Source organism: Caretta caretta, chromosome 13 (assembly GCF_965140235.1).
Source record: "Caretta caretta isolate rCarCar2 chromosome 13, rCarCar1.hap1, whole genome shotgun sequence".
In the NCBI taxonomy this organism is placed as follows: domain Eukaryota; kingdom Metazoa; phylum Chordata; order Testudines; family Cheloniidae; genus Caretta; species Caretta caretta.
In genome coordinates this window covers 1,092,887-1,112,097 of record NC_134218.1, presented here as the reverse complement: position 1 = coordinate 1,112,097, position 19,211 = coordinate 1,092,887, and the positions used below count along the sequence as shown (strand labels likewise).

The 19,211-nt window shown below is 47.4% G+C and overlaps 1 protein-coding gene across 2 annotated transcripts; it reads right to left on the bottom strand.

Annotated features, from left to right (window-relative positions):
- Window positions 1-407: 407 nt before the first annotated feature.
- LOC125622019 (uncharacterized) lies at window positions 408-13,957 on the bottom strand. 2 transcript variants are annotated; one of them, XM_048819564.2, is made up of 5 exons: window positions 13,886-13,957; window positions 5,758-5,900; window positions 4,952-5,165; window positions 1,876-2,060; window positions 408-946 (listed from the first exon to the last, which is right to left on the bottom strand). In XM_048819564.2, the coding sequence occupies exons 1-5, from the start codon at window positions 13,902-13,904 to the stop codon at window positions 890-892; spliced, it is 618 nt and encodes a 205-aa protein (XP_048675521.1). In that variant the 5' UTR covers window positions 13,905-13,957; the 3' UTR covers window positions 408-889. The 2 variants fall into 2 exon arrangements, with proteins under 2 accessions (XP_048675521.1, XP_074974721.1); XM_075118620.1 differs by lacking the exon at window positions 13,886-13,957 and adding an exon at window positions 9,692-9,776 and having other exon boundaries at window positions 5,758-8,763.
- Window positions 13,958-19,211: the final 5,254 nt, after the last annotated feature.

Here is a 19,211-nt window from a genome sequence, read left to right as displayed (position 1 = left end):
CGCACAGTATACTCTACCAGGAACAGGCTTCCTACTACAAACGTGTCTAACAGATGAGTCTGAAGACACTTGGATGGCAATGGGTGCACCATCAAACCTAGACAGACAGGGCCATTCATAGCGACTCTGCCTAGCATTCCATGGTGTACCCAGACAACCATGCAGGACCCCTAGTCTTCCACTCCCTGGGACCATTCGGGGGCCGAGGGGAGAGGTGACACGTTCGGAGCATCCACAAACTTGACCTAACAGTGCAAAGAAAGTGGCATTAAAATACTAGAAAAGAAAGTACTGAGAGAATCCAGAGGCAAGCCAGCTTAGAGTAACTCCCAAAGCGGAGTCCCTCCTCAGCCGCGTGCCCCTGCAGTGGGAGAACGCAGCAACCAGCACTCAGACATACACACACCTTGTCTCACCAGTTCTGGTATGCAGTTGTATTTTGAAACAATATACAGAACTCTGAGAAAACCAACAGAAGTCCACGTCCCACAGAGAGCAGATGGCACCTCTCTTTCTCCAATCTCACCAGCTTCTTCTCTGTTGATCATGTTCACTCCCTGCCTCAAAGCAGCTGCGGAGAGTGGAGTGAGAGTCTTGTGTCTGGATATAAAAGTTCTGCACGTCCCCCAAGACCTGAGCTTGGCGTTGGGACATTCAAGGCAGACACCGTGTTTCCCAAAGGAAGGATTAAAAGCAGACTTGCAGCTGTGGGCAAAGTTAGCTGACTTCAAATCATTCAAAGCTACTGGAGTCGTTTAAGCTCTGACCCTACTTACAGTGCTAAAGGTTCAAGCTGCAAATACAGCTGCTCCTAGTTCCTGCAAGCAAGTTCCAAGTCCTCTGTCAGAGAAGCAAATCTCGGTCTTTCCATCGTCTCCTCACTTCTTCCTTAAAACCTTTCTCCTGCTTTTTTCCTTCTCTTTCCTTTCAGAATGACGACAATCGCCTAGAGAGAATCATTAAAGCAGAGAAGTTATTAGCTCCTGAAATGACAGCTTCAGCCTTAAAGGCCACACTTTCAGCTGGCCTCCACTCACCGTCAGATTATGTGCACATAAATGGCATTTGCACAGGCAGATCCGGAGGCTGAAGCCTAATTCTCCCCTTTGCAAAGGCAAGTCCCTTTTGCATTTATGTTGTTGTTCCATATTCAAGCAGCTATTCACATAGTTTTGCATTTACAATATTTTAAAAGCCAATTTTGGAAAACAGGACCTTTTATCTGAGACTCGCCTCAGTCCATCCTTACCCAGAGTACTCCAGGCTGGATGATGCTTTGCTCAGTGTGCTGTTGGAACCCACTGGGTTTTGGAGTCTGGATTAATGAGGGCAAAAATTTCATTGCTGAGTGGAAGCTCAGATTATTCCGCAGCACCCTGGACTCCCTCCCCACTTGTTCTCTCTCCTCTAGGCTTGTCCTCCGTCTGACCCCCCTTTGGCTGTAGTGTAGCACAAAGGGGATAGACACATACTCACACAGAGGAAAGCAAACTGTATTCAGGATAGCCATTCTCCCAGCCCTCTCCAGGAGGCACTTCTTCCTGCAAGCCCCAGGAGGCACCATCCCTGGAGAGACACGGCAGGGGGCTGGCAGAGCAGGTTCGCTCTGAAGTTGCTCTCGGTTTGCAACTTGATTCCAAGTGCAGCATGTTTATAATTTTCTCAAATCCCATCAGTAAGCAGCTCCTCTTGCCCCAACCAACTAGAGACTCATTCCCAGTGGGGCTTCATGTCATTTGGCTGGGACTCCCTTTCAGAGGGGGATTCTCTCCCTCTCCCCCTCTCCTCTCCCTCACAAATTGCAGCCTTGAACTCCCATCTTCGCTCCCAGGCCAGTTGACCCTGTAAAACCCTCCTGGCTACACAGAGACTCACCAGAGTGAAGGCAAGACTGAGCAGCCCTTTCCCCAAGTTGACAGCCAACAGCCCCAGGACAGTAGCAAGGACAGGAACCGGTTTCCCCCAGCAGCAGGTGGAATTAGGGCTCACGCTGCTCCCTTGCTCTGAATCCAGCAGCAGAGTCTCCCTGGGTAATGTGGCTGACTGGAGAGTCGAGCACTCTGAGAAGACAAAAAGACAGGTACAGGCAGTGCTAGCCCTAGGGCTAAGGTCAGACCAAAAGAAAGTGAACTCCCCCAGCCCCTACTACTGATAGCTAGACTTCATGCTGCGGGAGACAGGGGTTCAAAAAGCTGGGATCTATATGAGGCTTCCACACTCAAGTTACAAACTGCCACAATTGGTATCTGCAACCCCACCTCTGATTACTGCGAGGGGATCTGGTGCATTGTTATTCATAAGTAAATTAAAAGTAAATATACTGTCACCAGATTTACCCTCCTTTACCTTGGGTGTGATTTCAGGCTGACGGGCTATCTCTAAGAAGTACCAGTTAGTGGGTCAGACCATGGCTTCCGTTACTGGGACATTAACTGATTTAAATGGAGTTACTCTGCATTTACACAAGTTTCAGAGTAGCAGCCATCTTAGTCTGTAACTGCAAAAAGAAAAGGAGAACTTGTGGCACCTTAGAGACTACATTTGTTAGTCTCTAAGGTGCCACAAGTCCTCCTTTTCTATTTACACAAGTGTGACTCAGGTCAGACTCTGGCCCAGAGCATTTGAGGGCAGACAAGTAGAGAAAACCTCCCTACTCAATTAACTGGCCAACAGGAGGGTGGGTGAGAGAATGGGGGATGAAGCATGTCAGAAGGTCCTAATGATCAGCCTGCACAGGACACAAATGCACCAGGCACGAGGAGGAGATGAGATACCAAGCCCAGAAATGGCTGAAGTTTGAAAGCTGCAGCTTGGCCTGGCAATAGTTTTTATTCCCCCGAACCCCCAGGAACAAGGTATGCAGGAGGAATTGGTTGGAGCTGGACATTATTTCTATACCTCTGAACCACTATGTGGCTCTTCACATGAAACCTAGAAAGACAAGAGTCCTCCCTGCCTCAAAGTGCTTCCAGTCAGACTCAGTGAGAGGGAGCCATTCAGGGTGGCAGGCTGCTGAGGAAATCTGTGTGGGAAGGCTCCTTGGAAGAAGCAGGTTTTAAGTACAGGTTTACTCCACTCTTCCCGGCTGTGGCTCAATTCTGATGTCAGCACTGAGTGATCCACCACCTTCTATTGCATTTCCAGTATTCCACACCTTGCAGCTTCATGGCTTTCATCCCAGACAGTCAGTTGTTTATCCTGCATTGTTGTTATTAATCGTTGTTAGACTGAAAACACTATTGAGTTAATTGCTCCATCTACGTGGCTGATGCCCTGAGAGGTGAGAACTGCAGCAAATACATCCGATGAAATGAGCTGTAGCTCACGAAAGCTCATGCTCAAATAAATTGGTTAGTCTCTAAGGTGCCTCTAGTCCTCCTTTTCTTTTAGCAAATAACAGTTCACTCTGGACACACCCAGCTATTGATCTGAAATATCAAACTACCCAGCAATAGCACATAGTGATCAGATTTCAATGTACTGAGACTTCACAGCCCGAAGCCACGCTACTGAGGCATGGTGTTAGATCTCAGAGCTAAGTATGACCAGGCCAGGTCAATGCTTAGATGAGAGACCTCCAAGAGAAACCCAGGTGCTGCAGGCAGTGGCCCTGGTGTTACTCTTCCTTCTGAGGCAGTTCAGAACCCATACTCCACCCTTAGAGGTCCCTGGATCCTTTTCTCAAGAGCAAGGGTGTTTGCCTTGGTTTCTTGGCCAGATTCCAGTGTAGGAAGTTACAGTTTGGCTCCCTAAATCCCTGCCTGGATTTTCAGATTAATCAAATATGTGTTGTGCACTGGTGAATAGAAAGTTGTACAGATTTCTAACCCAGACATGGCTGCATATAGCTCCTGGGGGAAGTGACATCTATCCAAGTTCCTATACGGGCCTAAACTGTCCGTCAAGCACGTTGTATGACAAATGTTATCGGTATTCAGGGACTGGTGGTAATAATTAGGCAATCATTTCCATAACCTGGAACCCAAACCAATTCCTCCTGCCTGCCCCAGGGCACTTTCACAAGCTAGCAATGCAGCAAACAAAGACACTGGGCCAAATTCAGCCCTGAGCAGATGTGACTCACTGATTTCAATGACGTGGCACACACTTACACCAGGGCTGCATTTGGCCGCTCGGTGGACAGTCCCACAAAGAAGTCCAAAGGCCCTTCTCTGGGAGGGCACTGTCCTGCAGCGCTAGGAGCCAGTCACAGGCTTCTTGTGTTTGAAAACCACTCACCGTCTCTAGCCTGCATCCTTTTTCCACTTTTGTACATGTTAATAGTTTTGAACCTTTGTAAAATGCTTTTGTTAGTGCCAGTAACTCCATCATTGTAACACACATTTCGTTACTGAAACGCGCACAGAGAGGTGAATCTCGCACCACTTCGTTTTCACAGACATGGGGCAAGATTGTACCCTGGCCCTGTGTGGCTATGCAGGGGAGCAAGGCCTCACGCCCTGTGGGTGACCTTCCTGGGCCCAGGTGCAGGGGCAGAGCAGAGGCAGCCCTCTCCCCCTGGGAGCAAGTGGGCAGAATCATGGCTGGCCTGGCCAGGCACGAGCAGGGAAGTAAGCTGCATGCTCAAAAGGTGTCACAGCTCACTTCCCCCACCCAGTGCAAGAGCGGGAGCAGGAGGGGAATGGTGACTCTCCAAATCACAGGTCCTTCCTGGGCAGGAACAACTCTATACTGCCCCCTACTCAGGGCTGAGCTTAAAGGCTCAGTCCAGCCCATGGGAACTACAATGAACTGTATCTGGGTGACAAGTTTCAGAGTAACAGCCGTGTTAGTCTGTATCACTCCAAATCTCACTAGTTTCTTTAGCCCATTGCCTTTTGCTGGAGGAGGGCAAAGCTCTGTGCCACAATGTCCTTTTTCAAAGCTCTTTTGTATCCCTGTGATGTTTGGCTGTGATTCCAGCCCTATTAATATGGTGCTGCCAACTCACCTGATATCTGCAGGATAATGTCTGCCTGCTGATTGAAATGCCCAACTCTGGCCCACAGGGAACAGCGGTATGCACCAGAGTCCTCCGGCTGGACCTCAGGAATGACCAGCGATTGCTGCACATCCATCAGGAACTCCCTCTGGGTCCCTGAATACACATGCGTGCTGTTCTCATGTCTCCGAATCAGCCCCATTTCATGACTCTCATTGGCTACCTGCAGTGCCCCAACAGAAGCCCCATTAGCATGTCAGACGTTGAACAGGGATAAGCAATGGACTGTGTTGCCAGAGATCTTAGGTCCAAACATGCTGATTTCCATTTTTGTGCAAACATTTGCATGCACAGCTGACTGTGATCATACAAGTGGGTGACCCCCCATTTGCTTGTATAAATTAGATAGTGGGTCATCCAGCTAGCGGAGCTGCATGTGCAAATGAATGTTTCTTTCATATGAAACAGGTGCAGCCCAATTGAGACAACGTGCTAAAATGCACCCCCAAAGCTGGAAGCTGGACATGAAGATGAGGCCTTTAATGTCACTGAAGGGAGAGCCCACAGCAGCTACATGGAGGAGCTACCATCTCCTCCAAGAGTCAGGAGGAATAAGACAGAAAGAAGCAATGCCACAGTCCCTCTCTGGGTCTATTCCCCTATCTGCCCAACATTCACAGCTTGTGAAATAATGTAGGGAGGACAAGATCCCAGGGAGACATGCGCTGGGTTTGGTGGCCACGAGAAGCTTATAATTAAATTTGTTGTGGCTCAGAATGGTTGTGACTTTCCAGGACGGTTAATAATGTGGTTACCTTGTACCAGCCAATGGCCCAGTAGTTGTGCATCCCTCCAGCAACAGTGGGACACGGTAGGACTGCTGTTTCCCCACACTGGACTTTTATGGACCCAGCTGCCACAGCTGTTCTTTGCAGGAGAAGCCATAGGCAACAAAGAGCTAGAAATGAAAGGAGAGAATCAGGGTTATGAGCGGCCTGCTTCCCCAGACTTATATCCAGGAAAGGCCACCAATAAATCCGCTTCAGAATTCCTTATAGCAACAGGAGCTGTTTCCACCAGGGCTGGAACCCAGGTCACTTTGGGAGGATTTCTCGTCAGTTCTGTGCCTGCCCACTCACATGCCTCTTGCACCTACTGGCGCTTACAGGTTCCAGCACACCTTCTCCATCTCTACGTGGCACACGCCTCGTCCCCGAGTCCTCTGAGCTGTCAGAGGAGTTACAGAAAGGTGACTGTTGTTTCTCTGAGTTGCTATGAATTTATTTGAAAGAGACTTCTGACATTTAAAGCACCTTGACAACAGCAGAATGAGACCGAGGTCACTCAATGGCCTTCAAAATGTGTTTTTAAATTTTACAACTATTATAAAAATCACTGTTTGCCTTTGTTTTACATACTGACCAACATGTTCAGACCTGGCTGCCTAAAGGTAGGCCCCTACGTCCAAATTTAGCCACTTAAATTAATTCTCAGGGTATGTCTAAACTACAAAATTAGGTTGATTTTATAGAAGTCGATTTTTAGAAATCGATTTTATACAGTCGATTGTGTACGTTCCCACTAAGCGCATTAAGTCGGCGGAATGTGTCCTCAATACTGTGGCTAGCATCGACTTACGGAGCGTTGCACTGTGCGTAGCTATCCCACAGTTCCTGCAGTCTCCGCTGCCCATTGGAATTCTGGGTTAAGCTCCCAATGCCTGATGGGGCAAAAACATGTCGCGGGTGGTTTTGGGTACATGTCGTCAGTCGCTCCTCCCTCCGTGAAAGCAACAGCAGAGAATTGTTTCGCGCCTTTTTTCCTGGGTTACCCATGCAGACGCCATACCATGGCAAGCATGGAGCCCGCTCAGCTCACCGCTGCTGTTGTGAGCATTGTAAACACCTCACGCATTATCCTGGAGTATGTGCAGAACCGGGCTAAGAGACACCAGGACGAGGGTGATTGTGATGAGGACATGGACACAGACGTTCCTGAAAGCACGGGCTGTGGCAATTGGGACATCATGGCAGCAGTGGGGCTGGTTGATACAGTGGAATGCCGATTCTGGGCCTGGCAAACAAGCACAGACTGGTGGGACCACATACTGTTGCAGGTATGGGATGATTCACAGTGGCTGCAAAACTTTTGCATGTGTAAAGCCACTTTCCTTGAACTTTGTGAGTTGCTTTCCCCCGTCCTGAAGCACAGGAATACCAAGATGAGAGCTGCCCTGACAGTTGAGAAGCGAGTGGGGATAGCCCTGTGGAAGCTTGCAACGCCTGACTGCTACCAGTCAGGCGGGAATCAATTTGGAGTGGGCAAGTCTACTGTGGGGACTGCTGTGATCCAAGTACCCAATGCAATCACTGACGTTCTGCTACCAAGGGTAGTGACTCTGGGAAATGGGCTGGTCATACTGGATGGCTTTGCTGCAATGGGGTTCCCTAACTGTGATGGGGTGATAGACGGAACGCATATCCCTATCTTGGCACCGGACCACCTTGCCAACCAGTACGTAAACTGCAAGGGGTACTTCTCAATGGTGCTGCAAGCACTGGTAGATCACAAGGAACATTTCACCGACATCAACGTGGGATGGCTGGGAAAGGTACATGACGCTCGCATCTTTAGGAATTCTGGGCTGTTCGAGCAGTTGCAAGAAGGGACTTACTTCCCAGACCAGAAAATTACCGTTGAGGATGTTGAAATGCCAATAGTTATCTTTGGGGACCCAGCCTACCCTTTGCTCCCATGGCTCATGAAGCCGTATACAGGCAGCCTGGACAGTAGTAAGGCGCAGTTCAACTATAGGCTGAGCAAGTGCAGAATGGTGGTAGAATGTATCTTTGGCCGTTTAAAAGCACGCTGGCGCTGTTTGCTGACTAGGTCAGACCTCAGCGCAACCAAGATTCCCATTGTTATTGCTGCTTGCTTGTGCTCCATAATATCTGTGAGAGTAAGGGGGAAACGTTTATGGCGGGGTGGGAGGTTGAGGCAAATCGCCTGGCTGCTGATTTTGAGCAGCCAGACACCACAGCAATTAGAAGAGCACAGCTAGGCGCACTGCACATCAGAGAGGCTTTGAAAACCAGTTTCATGACTGGCCAGGCTATGGTGTGACAGTTGTGTGTGTTTCTCCTTGCTGCAAACCCGCCCCCTTTGTTGATTTTAATTCCCTGTAAACCAGCCACCCTCCCCACTTCGATCACAGCTGGCAAAGGAAATAAAGTAACTCTTGTTTTGAAACCATGCATTCTTTCTTTATTAATTAAAAAAAAGGTGAGATAACAGACAAGGCAGCCCAGGTGGGGTGGGGTGCAGGAGGAGGGAAGGACAAGGCCACATTGCTTATTGTAGCCACACTACAATTCAAAACTGTTTGAATGACAGCCTTCTGTTACTTGGGCCATCCTCTGGAGTGGAGTGGCTGGATGCCCGGAGGGGGCCCCCCCCCACGTTCTTGGGCATCTGGGTGAGGAGGATATGGTACTTGGGGAGGAGGGCAGGCGGTTATACAATGGATGCAATGGGGGTCTGTGCTCTTGTTGGCTTTCCTGCAGCTCCAACAGACTCTTCATCATGTCCGCTTGCTCCCCCATTAGCCTCAGCATTGCCTCCTCTCTCTGCTCTTCATGCTCACTTAACGCTTTCCTGGCCTCTGCCACTGAATGCCTCCATGCATTAAGCTGTGCCCTATCAGTGCAGGAGGACTGCATGAGCTTGCAAAACATGTCATCACGAGTGCGTTTTTTTTTTGCCTTCTAATCTGTGATAACCTCAGGGACGGAGATGATGGGGGAGCATAGAAACATATGCACCTGGGGGGAGATAAAAAGGGAGAGTAAAATTTCAGATGATACATTTCTGAGAACAAAAGGGAGACCCTTTCACAGTGAATCAAGCAATTCACAGCTGACAGCACATGTGCTTTAGGTACAAGGTGGCATTTTGCCTTTTATATTGAGTGCCTGCCGGTATGGTGACACATCACACATGGCTGGGCAACAGAATTCGGTTTCCAGACAGCTATGATAAGCCTTTTGGTACGCGGGGTTGGCTTCTTACGCCTTCATAACATGTGGGAATGGTTTCAAACTGCAGCGCCATCCTTTCCCACAGCAAGCAATGCTGGGGTTGGGTTTCACATTTAAAAGGAGGGGCTGCGGTTTTCGGGTGGATGTGCAGCACACACCTTCCTGCACCCCACTGCGTGGCTATTCTCTGTGATGATTCCTTCACCCCTCCCCCCACCGCGAGGCTATTCTGCAGGATGATCCCTTTTAGCCCAGCGCAAACAACCCAGCATGAATGGGGTCTGATCCCTTACAAAAATTCCCCTATTTCAACCAGGTGACCATGAATGGTATCACTCTCTTGAGGCTAACACAGAAAGATAAAGACCAAATGTTGCTCGAATGCAACCAAAACCCAGGACCATTCGCTGCCATGTTTTGTGCTGCAATGATTCCAGTCTACTTGCTACTGGCTTGGCATGGTAAAGTGTCCTACTGTGGAGGACGAAATAAGGCAGCCCTTCCCAGAAACCTTCTGCAAAGGCTTTCAGAGTACCTCCAGGAGAGCTTCATGGAGATGGCCCTGGAGGATTCCCGCTCCATCCCCAGACACGTTAACAGACTTTTCTAGTAGCTGTACTGGCCACAGATGCATCCCAATTCTTCAGGGCAAATCAAACATTAAACACTATTGCTTTTAAACCCTGTACTGTAGTTACAAATGTGCACTCACCAGAGCTGCCTTCTCTGGCTTCAGGGTTGGGGATCCCGCCTTGGGAGGGTATTGGCTTCAGGGTGATGAAAAGGTCCTGGCTGCCGGGGAGAACGGATTTACTGCTTGCCTGCTGCGCATTCTCCTCCTCCTCCTCATCCACAAAATCCTCCTTCCTGTTGCGTGAGATTCCCCCCCTTGCAGGTGTCCACGGACAGTGGTGGGATAATGGTAGGGTCCCCCCACTAGAATGCCATGCAGCTGATATAGAAGCAGCATCTATGGGGCTCTGACCTGGAGCGACCATTTGCCTCCTTTATCTTTTGGTAGGCTTCCCTGAGCTCCTTGATTTTCACATGGCACTGCTCTGTGTCCCTGTTATAGCCTCTCTCCACCATGCCCTGTGCGATTTTGGCATATATATTAGCATTTCTTCTTTTTGATTGGAGTTCGGCCTGCACAGATTCTTCTCCCCATACAGCAATCAGATCCAGTGTCTCCCATTTGCTCCATGCTGGAGCTCGTTTGTGATTCTGGGGGGACTGCATGGTCACCTGTGCTGCTGAGCTTGCCACGCTGACCAAACAGGAAATGAAATTCAAAATTTCCCAGGGCTTTTCCTGTGTACCTGGCTAGTGCACCGGAGTTGAAAGTGCTGTCCAAAGCAGTCACATTGGAGCACTCTGGGATAGCTCCCGGATAATTGCGTCTGCACTACCCCAGATTTGACCCAGCAAGGTCGATTTTAGCGCTACTCCCCTCGCCAGGGAGGAGTACAGAAGTCGATTTTAAGAGCCCTTTAGGTTGACGGAACGGGGTTGGTTGTGTAGACACATTCATTTTAAAATCGACCTAACGCAGCTAAATTCGACCTAACCCTGTAGTGTAGACCAGGGCTCAGAGGAACTGAGCACCAGCCATTCCCACTGGCTTCAGAACAAGTTGTGGGTGATCAGTGCCTCTGAAAATCAGGCCAATTTTATTTAAGCCCCTAATTTAGTTTTTGTTTTGTTTTCTTCCTTTTCTTACCTGCATCAAAATACTTATTAAAATGCTCTCAGCATGGCCAGTGACCCATGGACACTTACTCATCTCTAGGTGGGCTAAGAGTTTTGGTCTCTTGACTCAGTCTAGTCTTCTATGTGGCAGCCAGGAACAGTTGACATGTACTTACTTAGGGCTGGTCTACACTTAAAAGTTTTGCTGGCTAACAGAATGTTGGGAATCATGAAGAAAGGGATAGATAATAAGACAGAAAATGTCATATTGCCTCTATATAAATCCATAGTACACTCACATCTTGAATACTGTGTGCAGATGTGGTCACCCCATCTCAAGAAAGACATTTTGGAATTGAAAAAGCTTCAGAAAAGGGGCAACAAAAATTATTAAGGGTATGGAACAGCTTCCATTTGAGGAGAGGTTAATAAGACTGGGACTTTTCAGCCTGGCCAAGAAATGACTAAGTGGGGATATGATACAGGTCCATAAAATCATGACTGGTGTGGAGAAAGTAAATAAGGAAGTGTTATTTACTCCTTCTCAGAACACAAGAACTAGGGGTCACCAAATGAAATTAATAGGCAGCAGGTTTAAAACAAACAAAAGGAAGTATGTCTTCACACAACACACAGTCAACCTGTGGAACTTGTTGCCAGAGGATGTTGTGAAGGCCAAGACTATAACAGCGTTCAAAAAAGAACTAGATAAGTTCATGGAGAATAGGTCCACCAATGGCTATTAGCCAGGATGGGCAGGGACGGTGTCCCTAGCCTCTGTTTTCCAGGAGCTGGGAATGGGGGACAGGGGATGGATCGCTTGGTGATTCCCTGTTCTGTTCATTCCATCCAGGGCACCTGGCATTGGCCACTGTCAGAAGACAGGATACTGGGCTAGATGGACCCTTGGTCTGACCCAGTAGGGCCATTCTTATGACATATCTATGTCAGTTAGAAGTGTGAAAAAAATCACACCTCTGACATCGCTATGCTAGCAACAGGTCCAGACACAGTTACACCAGCAGAAAAGTCATTTTGTTGATAAAGTTTATTTTGTTCAGGGACTAAATACAAACTCTACTGGCAATATACTGGCTTATATCTTTTGCCAGTATAAGCTGCATGTCCACTAGGAGGGTTTGCTGATATAGCTAAACCGGTATAGCTATACCACAAACACTGTCTAGTGTAGACAAAGCCTTAGTAAAAAAATAAACAAAAAAGTTGAAAACTAGTAGGAAAGAGAGCCATTGCACCCTTGCAAGCCAGAGGTATGGAATTCTACACTGTCCTTCAGATGTTCTGTTTCAATTAATCTGTTTGTTTGAGTCACACTACAGGATCATAACACAGGAGTCTCAGACACCGGGGAGAATGAACGAGAAAGCAGTGCTTGGAGGCACTTCATAGAAGCGAGTATCTTCAATGGCCCCCATTGCTGTAGTCTCTGAGCATGTCTCAATCATTACATGATTTATCCTCGCAACATCCCTGAAGTAGGCAAGTACCATTATTCTCATTTCACAGAGACTATCTGACATGCACAAGGTCACACAGGAAGTCTGTAGCAGAGCACGGAACTGTGACTTGGGTCTTGTCTACAAAGAGACTTAGAGTATGTCTACACTTTGAGCTAGAGGTGTAAATTCCCAGCTCAAGGAGTCAGACCTACACTTGCTCAGAGTGAACTAGCGTATGAAAAATAGAGCATAGCCACAGCGGAACAAGCAGGGAGTGGGGTTAGCTACTCAGAGTATGCACCTAGTGTCTCGGGAGGATCACATTCAGGGCAGCTAACCCTTCCTGCTGCTCATGTCGTGCAGCTATGCTCTACTTTTAGTGCGCGAGCTTGATCAGAGCTAGTGTGGGTATGTCTCCTTGAGCTGAGAATCATCCCTCCAGCTCAAAATGTAGATGTACCCAGAGTGAATGGCAGGCCCACTCACTTTAGATAAGCTATTACCAGCAGGACAGTGGGGTGGGAGGAGGTATTGTTTCATATTCTCTGTGTGTATATAAAGTCTGCTGCAGTTTCCACGGTATGCATCCGATGAAGTGAGCTGTAGCTCACGAAAGCTCATGCTCAAATAAATTGGTTAGTCTCTAAGGTGCCACAAGTACTCCTTTTCTTTTTGCGAATACAGACTAACACGGCTGTTACTCTGAAACCTGTCACTAACAGTGTGTGAGCTTGCCATGCACTAACTGGCCGCATAGACCCTGCTACCACGTGCTAAGAGCTCCGCAGGGTAGGGGTTTTGTTATCATAGAGCCTTGAACACATCACAACCACTACTGTATTTAGTCTCAACCCCTCTGGAAGTAGGAAAGTATTATCCTCATTTTCCAGGTGGGAATATTGAGGCTCAGAGAGATTAAGCAACTTGTCCAAGATCTCAGAGTGAGTCTGTTGTAGAGCCAGGAACAGAACCTAAATCTTCTTAACCACAAAATCATCTTGCATCCTTCTTTAGGAGACACCTGGGGCAGAGGATAGCTCCCCATGTATCTGGCATATTATTGGCACTGCCAGGATGCAAATAAAACAATAATAAGAGAGGAGACTATTAGAGGAGAGGCTCTGATTGAATTTGGATTTAAGAATAAATTCCACTCCCAAGTTACAGCCACTCAGACAAGTAATAACATTCCCCCTGGAATGTACAAATAAGCCACACAACTCACGATCCCGTAGGGCAACAGTTCTCAAACTGTGCGTCGGGACCCCAAAGTGGGTTGCGGCAACCCCATTTTAATGGGGTCACCAGGGCTGGCTTAGACTTGCTGGGGCCTGGGGCCAAAGCCCAAGCCCAACTGCCCGGGGCCAAAGCTGAAGCCTGGGGCTTCAGCCCTTGGGTTTCGGCTTTGCCCCTCCTCTACCCCTCCCACGCCTGGGGTTCAGTCTTTGCCACCACCACACCTTCCTCCCACCCCACGCCCTCGACAGCAGGGTTCGGGTGAGCTCAGTCCCCACTCCTGGAGTCATGTAGTAATTTTTGTTGTCAGAAGGGGATCGTGGTGCAACTGAAGTTTTAGAAAACCTGTCCTAGGGAATTCCACTTAACATTGGCCTGATCTGCTTCACTGTCAGGCCCTCATCTTGCTGGAACACACAGCCTGTTGTGGGGTACACTCCCCACCCTCCTTGCATGGAATACAGCCAACAACAAGAGAAAGAAATACAAAGGTAATGAATAAACGCCTAATGAAGACTCACCCAAATGCAGGATCTGCATGGTCTGGGCAGCTTGCACTTGCAGGAGTACTTGTGCCCTCTAAGCTTCCTGTTCTAGTAAATGGAAACAAGTGGGCTTGGCTTTTTAGAAAATGAAAGCTGGCTCTTCATCAAACCCTGCAACACAATATGACGTACTAGCTGGAACCCTAAATGCCACACCGCCTGAGCATGGGGACAGAGGAATAAGACACAACTTCATCAGATTGTGATAAGGAATTTATTAAATTGTAACTGAGCATCTCCCCACTCAAACTCCTAGGGCCATTATTTCTTCCTTTCAGACTTGGGCAGCCATTGTTCTGCTCCTCCCACAAAGGGTTTCATGCTCCCTCCGTGTTGCTCACTACATATAGAACTGATCCGTAATGCCAACACATTCTCCTCTTTCAGACTCCTCATCCACATTTCTGCTGGGATGTTGTCAAAAAATCAGCCAGTCGATGGTGGCCATGTTGAAGGGTGCTTAGGAAGAGCTGATATTATTGATTGATTGTGGGGAAAAAAAATTCTAATTATTTCAAACCACCACGTTACCCAGGAAATGCCTAATCCTGACCCAATTAAGTCAAGGACAACACTCCCATTGACTTCAATGGATACATGTTCAAACCTCCATTGAGCCTATGTAGCAGTATGAGCTTATTACTAGCCTTGTCCTTCCTTCCCACTTCTCTCCTCTTGTTCATCACACTCATCTCCTGTGTCTTATCTTATATTAGACTGTAAACTCTTCAGGGACAAAGACAGTTTTTTCCTGTATGTATGAAAAGCGCCACAGTACACGGGGGTGCCAATTCTGACTGATGTCTTTGGGTGCTATTTTAATGCATGCTGATAGATAAAATATAAGCATAGGCAGATAAAATCTGGCCAACAAATTAGTAAATCTTTGTCAAACAACATAATACAATATAATACACGGTAATGTTTCTTTATATTGTAGGCTGGAGGCTTTGGAGAAGTCCAGTGCCACCAGCATCTGTGAACTAGGCCTGAATGAAGAGTTTGAAAGAGACAATCCTCTCAACACTTGGCTCACTTTACTAGAAGAAATGGTAAAGTTTCACCCACCCGTATCAATAGAAAGGGTTTTTGTTTGCCTATATCCAAACCTTTATTGAAGCAAAAAAGTTTAGTTCATAAACGCATATGTTGAACCCTTCTAATTGTGCTCTGCTTTGTAACTAGAAAAGGAGTACTTGTGGCACCTTAGAGACTAACCAATTTATTTGAGCATAAGCTTTCGTGAGCTACAGCTCCCTTCATCGGATGCATACTGTGGAAAGTGTAGAAGATCTTTTTATATACACACAAAGCATGAAAAAATACCTCCTCCTACCCCACTCTCCTGCTGCTAATAGCTTATCTAAAGTGATCACTCTCCTTACAATGTGTATGATAATCAAGTTGGGCCATTTCCAGCACAAATCCAGGTTTTCTCACACACACACACCCCCAGCTTTGTAACTGATCAAGATGAAGTTTTAAATCAGATTACAACACAGAAGAGAGACATCTTTCAGGTTCATCAGATCCTAATGTTCCCTGGGCTATTGGGGGAGGTGCAAGAGAGACGACAAGCTCCAGCTCCCAACGGAGGATTGGAGCTGCAGTAACTTTTTTTCCCAGTTAAATTCCAGCTTATTTTAGATGGAATGAGGGAAACATTTACTGATGATATGATGAAGCAAATGGGTTAATGTCTATGTGGGGGGAGGGATAGCTCAGTGGTTTGAGCATTGGCCTGCTAAACCCAGGGTTGTGAGTTCAATCCTTGAGGGGGCCATTTAGGGATTTGGGGCAAAAATTGGGGATTGGTCCTGCTTTGAGCAAGGGGGTTGGACTAGATGACCTCCTGAGGTCCCTTCCAATCCTGATATTCTATGATTGTGGTCCCTCTGACATCCAAAGGGTGAACTGAGTTAGAGACCAAATCCAGTCTTGATAAGATCCCTCTATTCCTGATTTGGAATTAATAGTACAATTTTTCTTACATTTTTCAAGTTTAAAGCTATCTTAATGTGGAATATTTTACTAGGCAAAGCATCCCGCTGCTCTCGTAAATTTAGCAGTTACAAGCTGTGTACGATTTTGGACAACTACTTGTTTTTCTTTGCATATACATCAGTTTTTATAGGTTTAATACAAATGACCTTGTGTAGAAAGACTGTTTCTTCATGTAGCATAAGATTTAAAATATTTAAATAGTCATGCAAGTTCTAAGCGCTGGACTTCCTCTTCATTAACTCCCCGTGACATGCTTGTGTTTCATCTGCACACTAAACGGCACTTTTCTCTCCGCTTGGTTTATTTATTTGTATCTTGCTGCAATACTGCTTTAGCAAAGACACATTTCAAGGACTGTAAATGATTGTAAAGGTCTCTGCAGCTGCTCTGAGTATGGGTTACACTCTCATGCTCCCCTGAGCAAATCTATAGGCAGTTTAACACCTAGCTGCTTTATGGAACCAGCACCAGACAGGAAGTGGGAGAGATGACAAATAACCACAGCACACAGTCTCCAGTTCGTGTTGTCTTCTTTATGAGCCCCTTTTGGGTTGGTGGAAAGAAGACCCTGCTAATTTGCTTGATTTAAAAATCATCTTATGTAAATTTCAAGTGCCAAATTTCCCCCAGACTGGTCTGTGGGGAGCCTGTAAGGATGATCTTTGAATGGCACTGGGTTCCAAGTGCAGCAGCTTACACCTTGTCCAAAATCCTTCTTGTGTCCCAGGATATATCTACAACATCTGCTGCCCAATGCATGCCTGCGAATTCTGATGCAAAATCCTGGATTTTCATACACACACACATGCAAAACCGGCAGAGTGCACATACATTTGAAAATCAAGATCTGTGTTGTTTAAAGGGCATTTGGAGGGGTTGAGGTGGAGCCAGCTGCTTCTCATTAGCTGCCCAGCATGCTGGGCACAGGCCATGGCACAGTAACACACAGACTGCACCCTGGCTGCTAGCATTTCCAGATGTTAACAAGAAGTTAGTTAGTAAGAGTATTGCCAGCAGATCAAGGGAAGTGATTATTCCCTTCTATTCAGCACTGGTGAGGCCACACCTAGAGTATTGCATCCAGTTTTGGTCCCCCCACTACAGAAAGGATGTGCACAAATTGGAGAGAGTCCAGCAGAGGGCAATGAAAATGATTAGGGGACTGGGGCACGACTTATGAGGAGAGGCTGAGGGAACTGGGGTTATTTAGTCCACAGAAGAGAAGGATGAGGGGGGATTTGATAGCAGCCTTCAACTACCTGAACGGGGGTTCCAAAGAGGATGGAGCTGGGCTGTTCTCAGTGGTGGCAGATGACAGAACAAGAAGCAATGGTCTCAAGTTGCAATGGGGGAGGTCCAGGTTTGATATTAGGAAACCCTATTTCACTAGGAGGGTGGTGACGCACTGGAATGGGTTACCTATGGAGGTGGTGGAATCTCCATCCTTAGAGGTTTTTAAGGCCAAGCTTGACAAAGCCTTGGCTGGGATGATTTAGTTGGTGTTGGTCCTCCTTTGAGTAGGGGATTGGACTAGATGACCTCCTGAGGTCTCTTCCAACCCTATTATTCTATGATTCTAAATCCCGGCATAACATATGGATTGGTAACTGGTTAAAAGAGAGGAAACAAAGAGTAGGAATCAAGGTCAGTTTTCAGAATGGAGCGAGGTAAATAGTGGTGTCCCCCAGGGGTCTGTTCTGGGACCAGTCCTATTCAATATATTCATAAATGATCTGGAAAAAGGGGTAAACAGAGAAGTGACAAAATTTGCAGATGATACAAAACTACTCAAGACAGTTAAGTGCCAAACAGACTGCGAAGAGCAGAAAAGGATCTCACAAAACTGGGTGACTGGGCAACAAAATGGCAGATGAAATTCAATTTGATAAATACTAAGTTATGCACATTGGAAAAATAATCCCAACTATACATATAAAATGATGGGGTCTAAATTAGCTGTTACCACTCAAGAAAGAGATCTTGGACTCATTGTGTATAGTTCTCTGAAAACATCCACTCAATGTGCAACGGCCAACAAAAAACCGAACAGAATGCTGGGAATCATTAAGAAAGGGATAGATAATAAGAGAGAAAATATCATATTGCCCCTATATAAATCCATGGTACACCCACATCTTGAATACTGTGGGCAGATGTGGTCGCCCCATCTTGAAAAAGATAGGGGGTCTGGAATGGCTCCCGTATAAGGACAGATTAATAAGACTGGCACTTTTCAGCTTGGAAAAGAGACGACTAAGGGGGTTATAAAATCATGGCCGGTGTGGAGAAAGCAAATAAGGAAGTGTTCTTTACTCCTTCTCATAACACAAGAACTAGGGGTCACCAACTGAAATTAACAGGCAGCCGGTTTAAAACACCCAGCGCAGAGTCGACCTGTGCAACTCCTTGCCAGAGGATGTCGTGAAGGCCAAGGCCATGACAGGGTTCAATAAAGAACTAGGTCGGTGCACGGAGGACAGGTGGCCATTTGCCAGGCTGGGCAGGGAGGGTGCCCCGAGCCCTTGCCTGCCCGGAGCTGGGGATGGGTCACTCCCTGGTTCCCTGTTCTGTTCACTCCCGCGGGGGCGCCTGGCCCTGGCCGCAGTCGGCAGACAGGAGGCGGGGCAAGAGGGATCCGGTCGGATGGGCTCACAGCCCGGCCTCACCTGGGGCGAGCGGCACCGGCAGCGGCAGGCGGGTGGGCCGGCCTGCGCGCTCTGACGGGCCCAGCCGGGAATCATAGAATATCAGGGTTGGAAGGGACCTCAGGAGGTTCTAGTCCAACCCCCTGCTCAAAGCAGGACCAAACCCAATTAAATCATCCCAGCCAGGGCTTTGTCAAGCCTGACCTTGAAAACCTCTAAGGAAGGAGATTCTACCACCTCCCTAGGTAACGCATTCCAGTGTTTCACCACCCTCATAGTGAAAAAGTTTTTCCTAATATCCAATCTAAACCTCCCCCACTGCAGCTTGAGACCATTACTCCTCGTTCTGTCATCTGATACCATTGAGAACAGTCTAGAGCCATCCTCTTTGGAACCCCCTTTCAGGTAGTTGAAAGCAGCTATCAAATCCCCCCTCATTCTTCTGTTCTGCAGGCTAAACAATCCCAGCTCCCTCAGCCTCTCCTCATAACTCATGTGTTCCAGACCCCTAATCATTTTTGTTGCCCTTCGCTGGACTCTCTCCAATTTTTCCACATCCTTCTTGTAGTGTGGGGCCCAAAACTGGATACAGTACTCCAGATGAGGCCTCACCAATGTCAAATAGAGGGGAACGATCACGTCCCTCGATCTGC

What these genes read in the sequence shown, in the direction of transcription:
- LOC125622019 (XM_048819564.2), bottom strand. An exon ending in CATTATCCTGCAGATATCAG is followed by an intron (nt 2,061 to 4,951) that starts GTGAGTTGGCAG and finishes TTGTCTTCTCAG; the next exon opens with AGTGCTCGACTCTCCAGTCA. An exon ending in TCAGTCTTGCCTTCACTCTG is followed by an intron (nt 947 to 1,875) that starts GTGAGTCTCTGT and finishes GATTCTCTCTAG; the next exon opens with GCGATTGTCGTCATTCTGAA.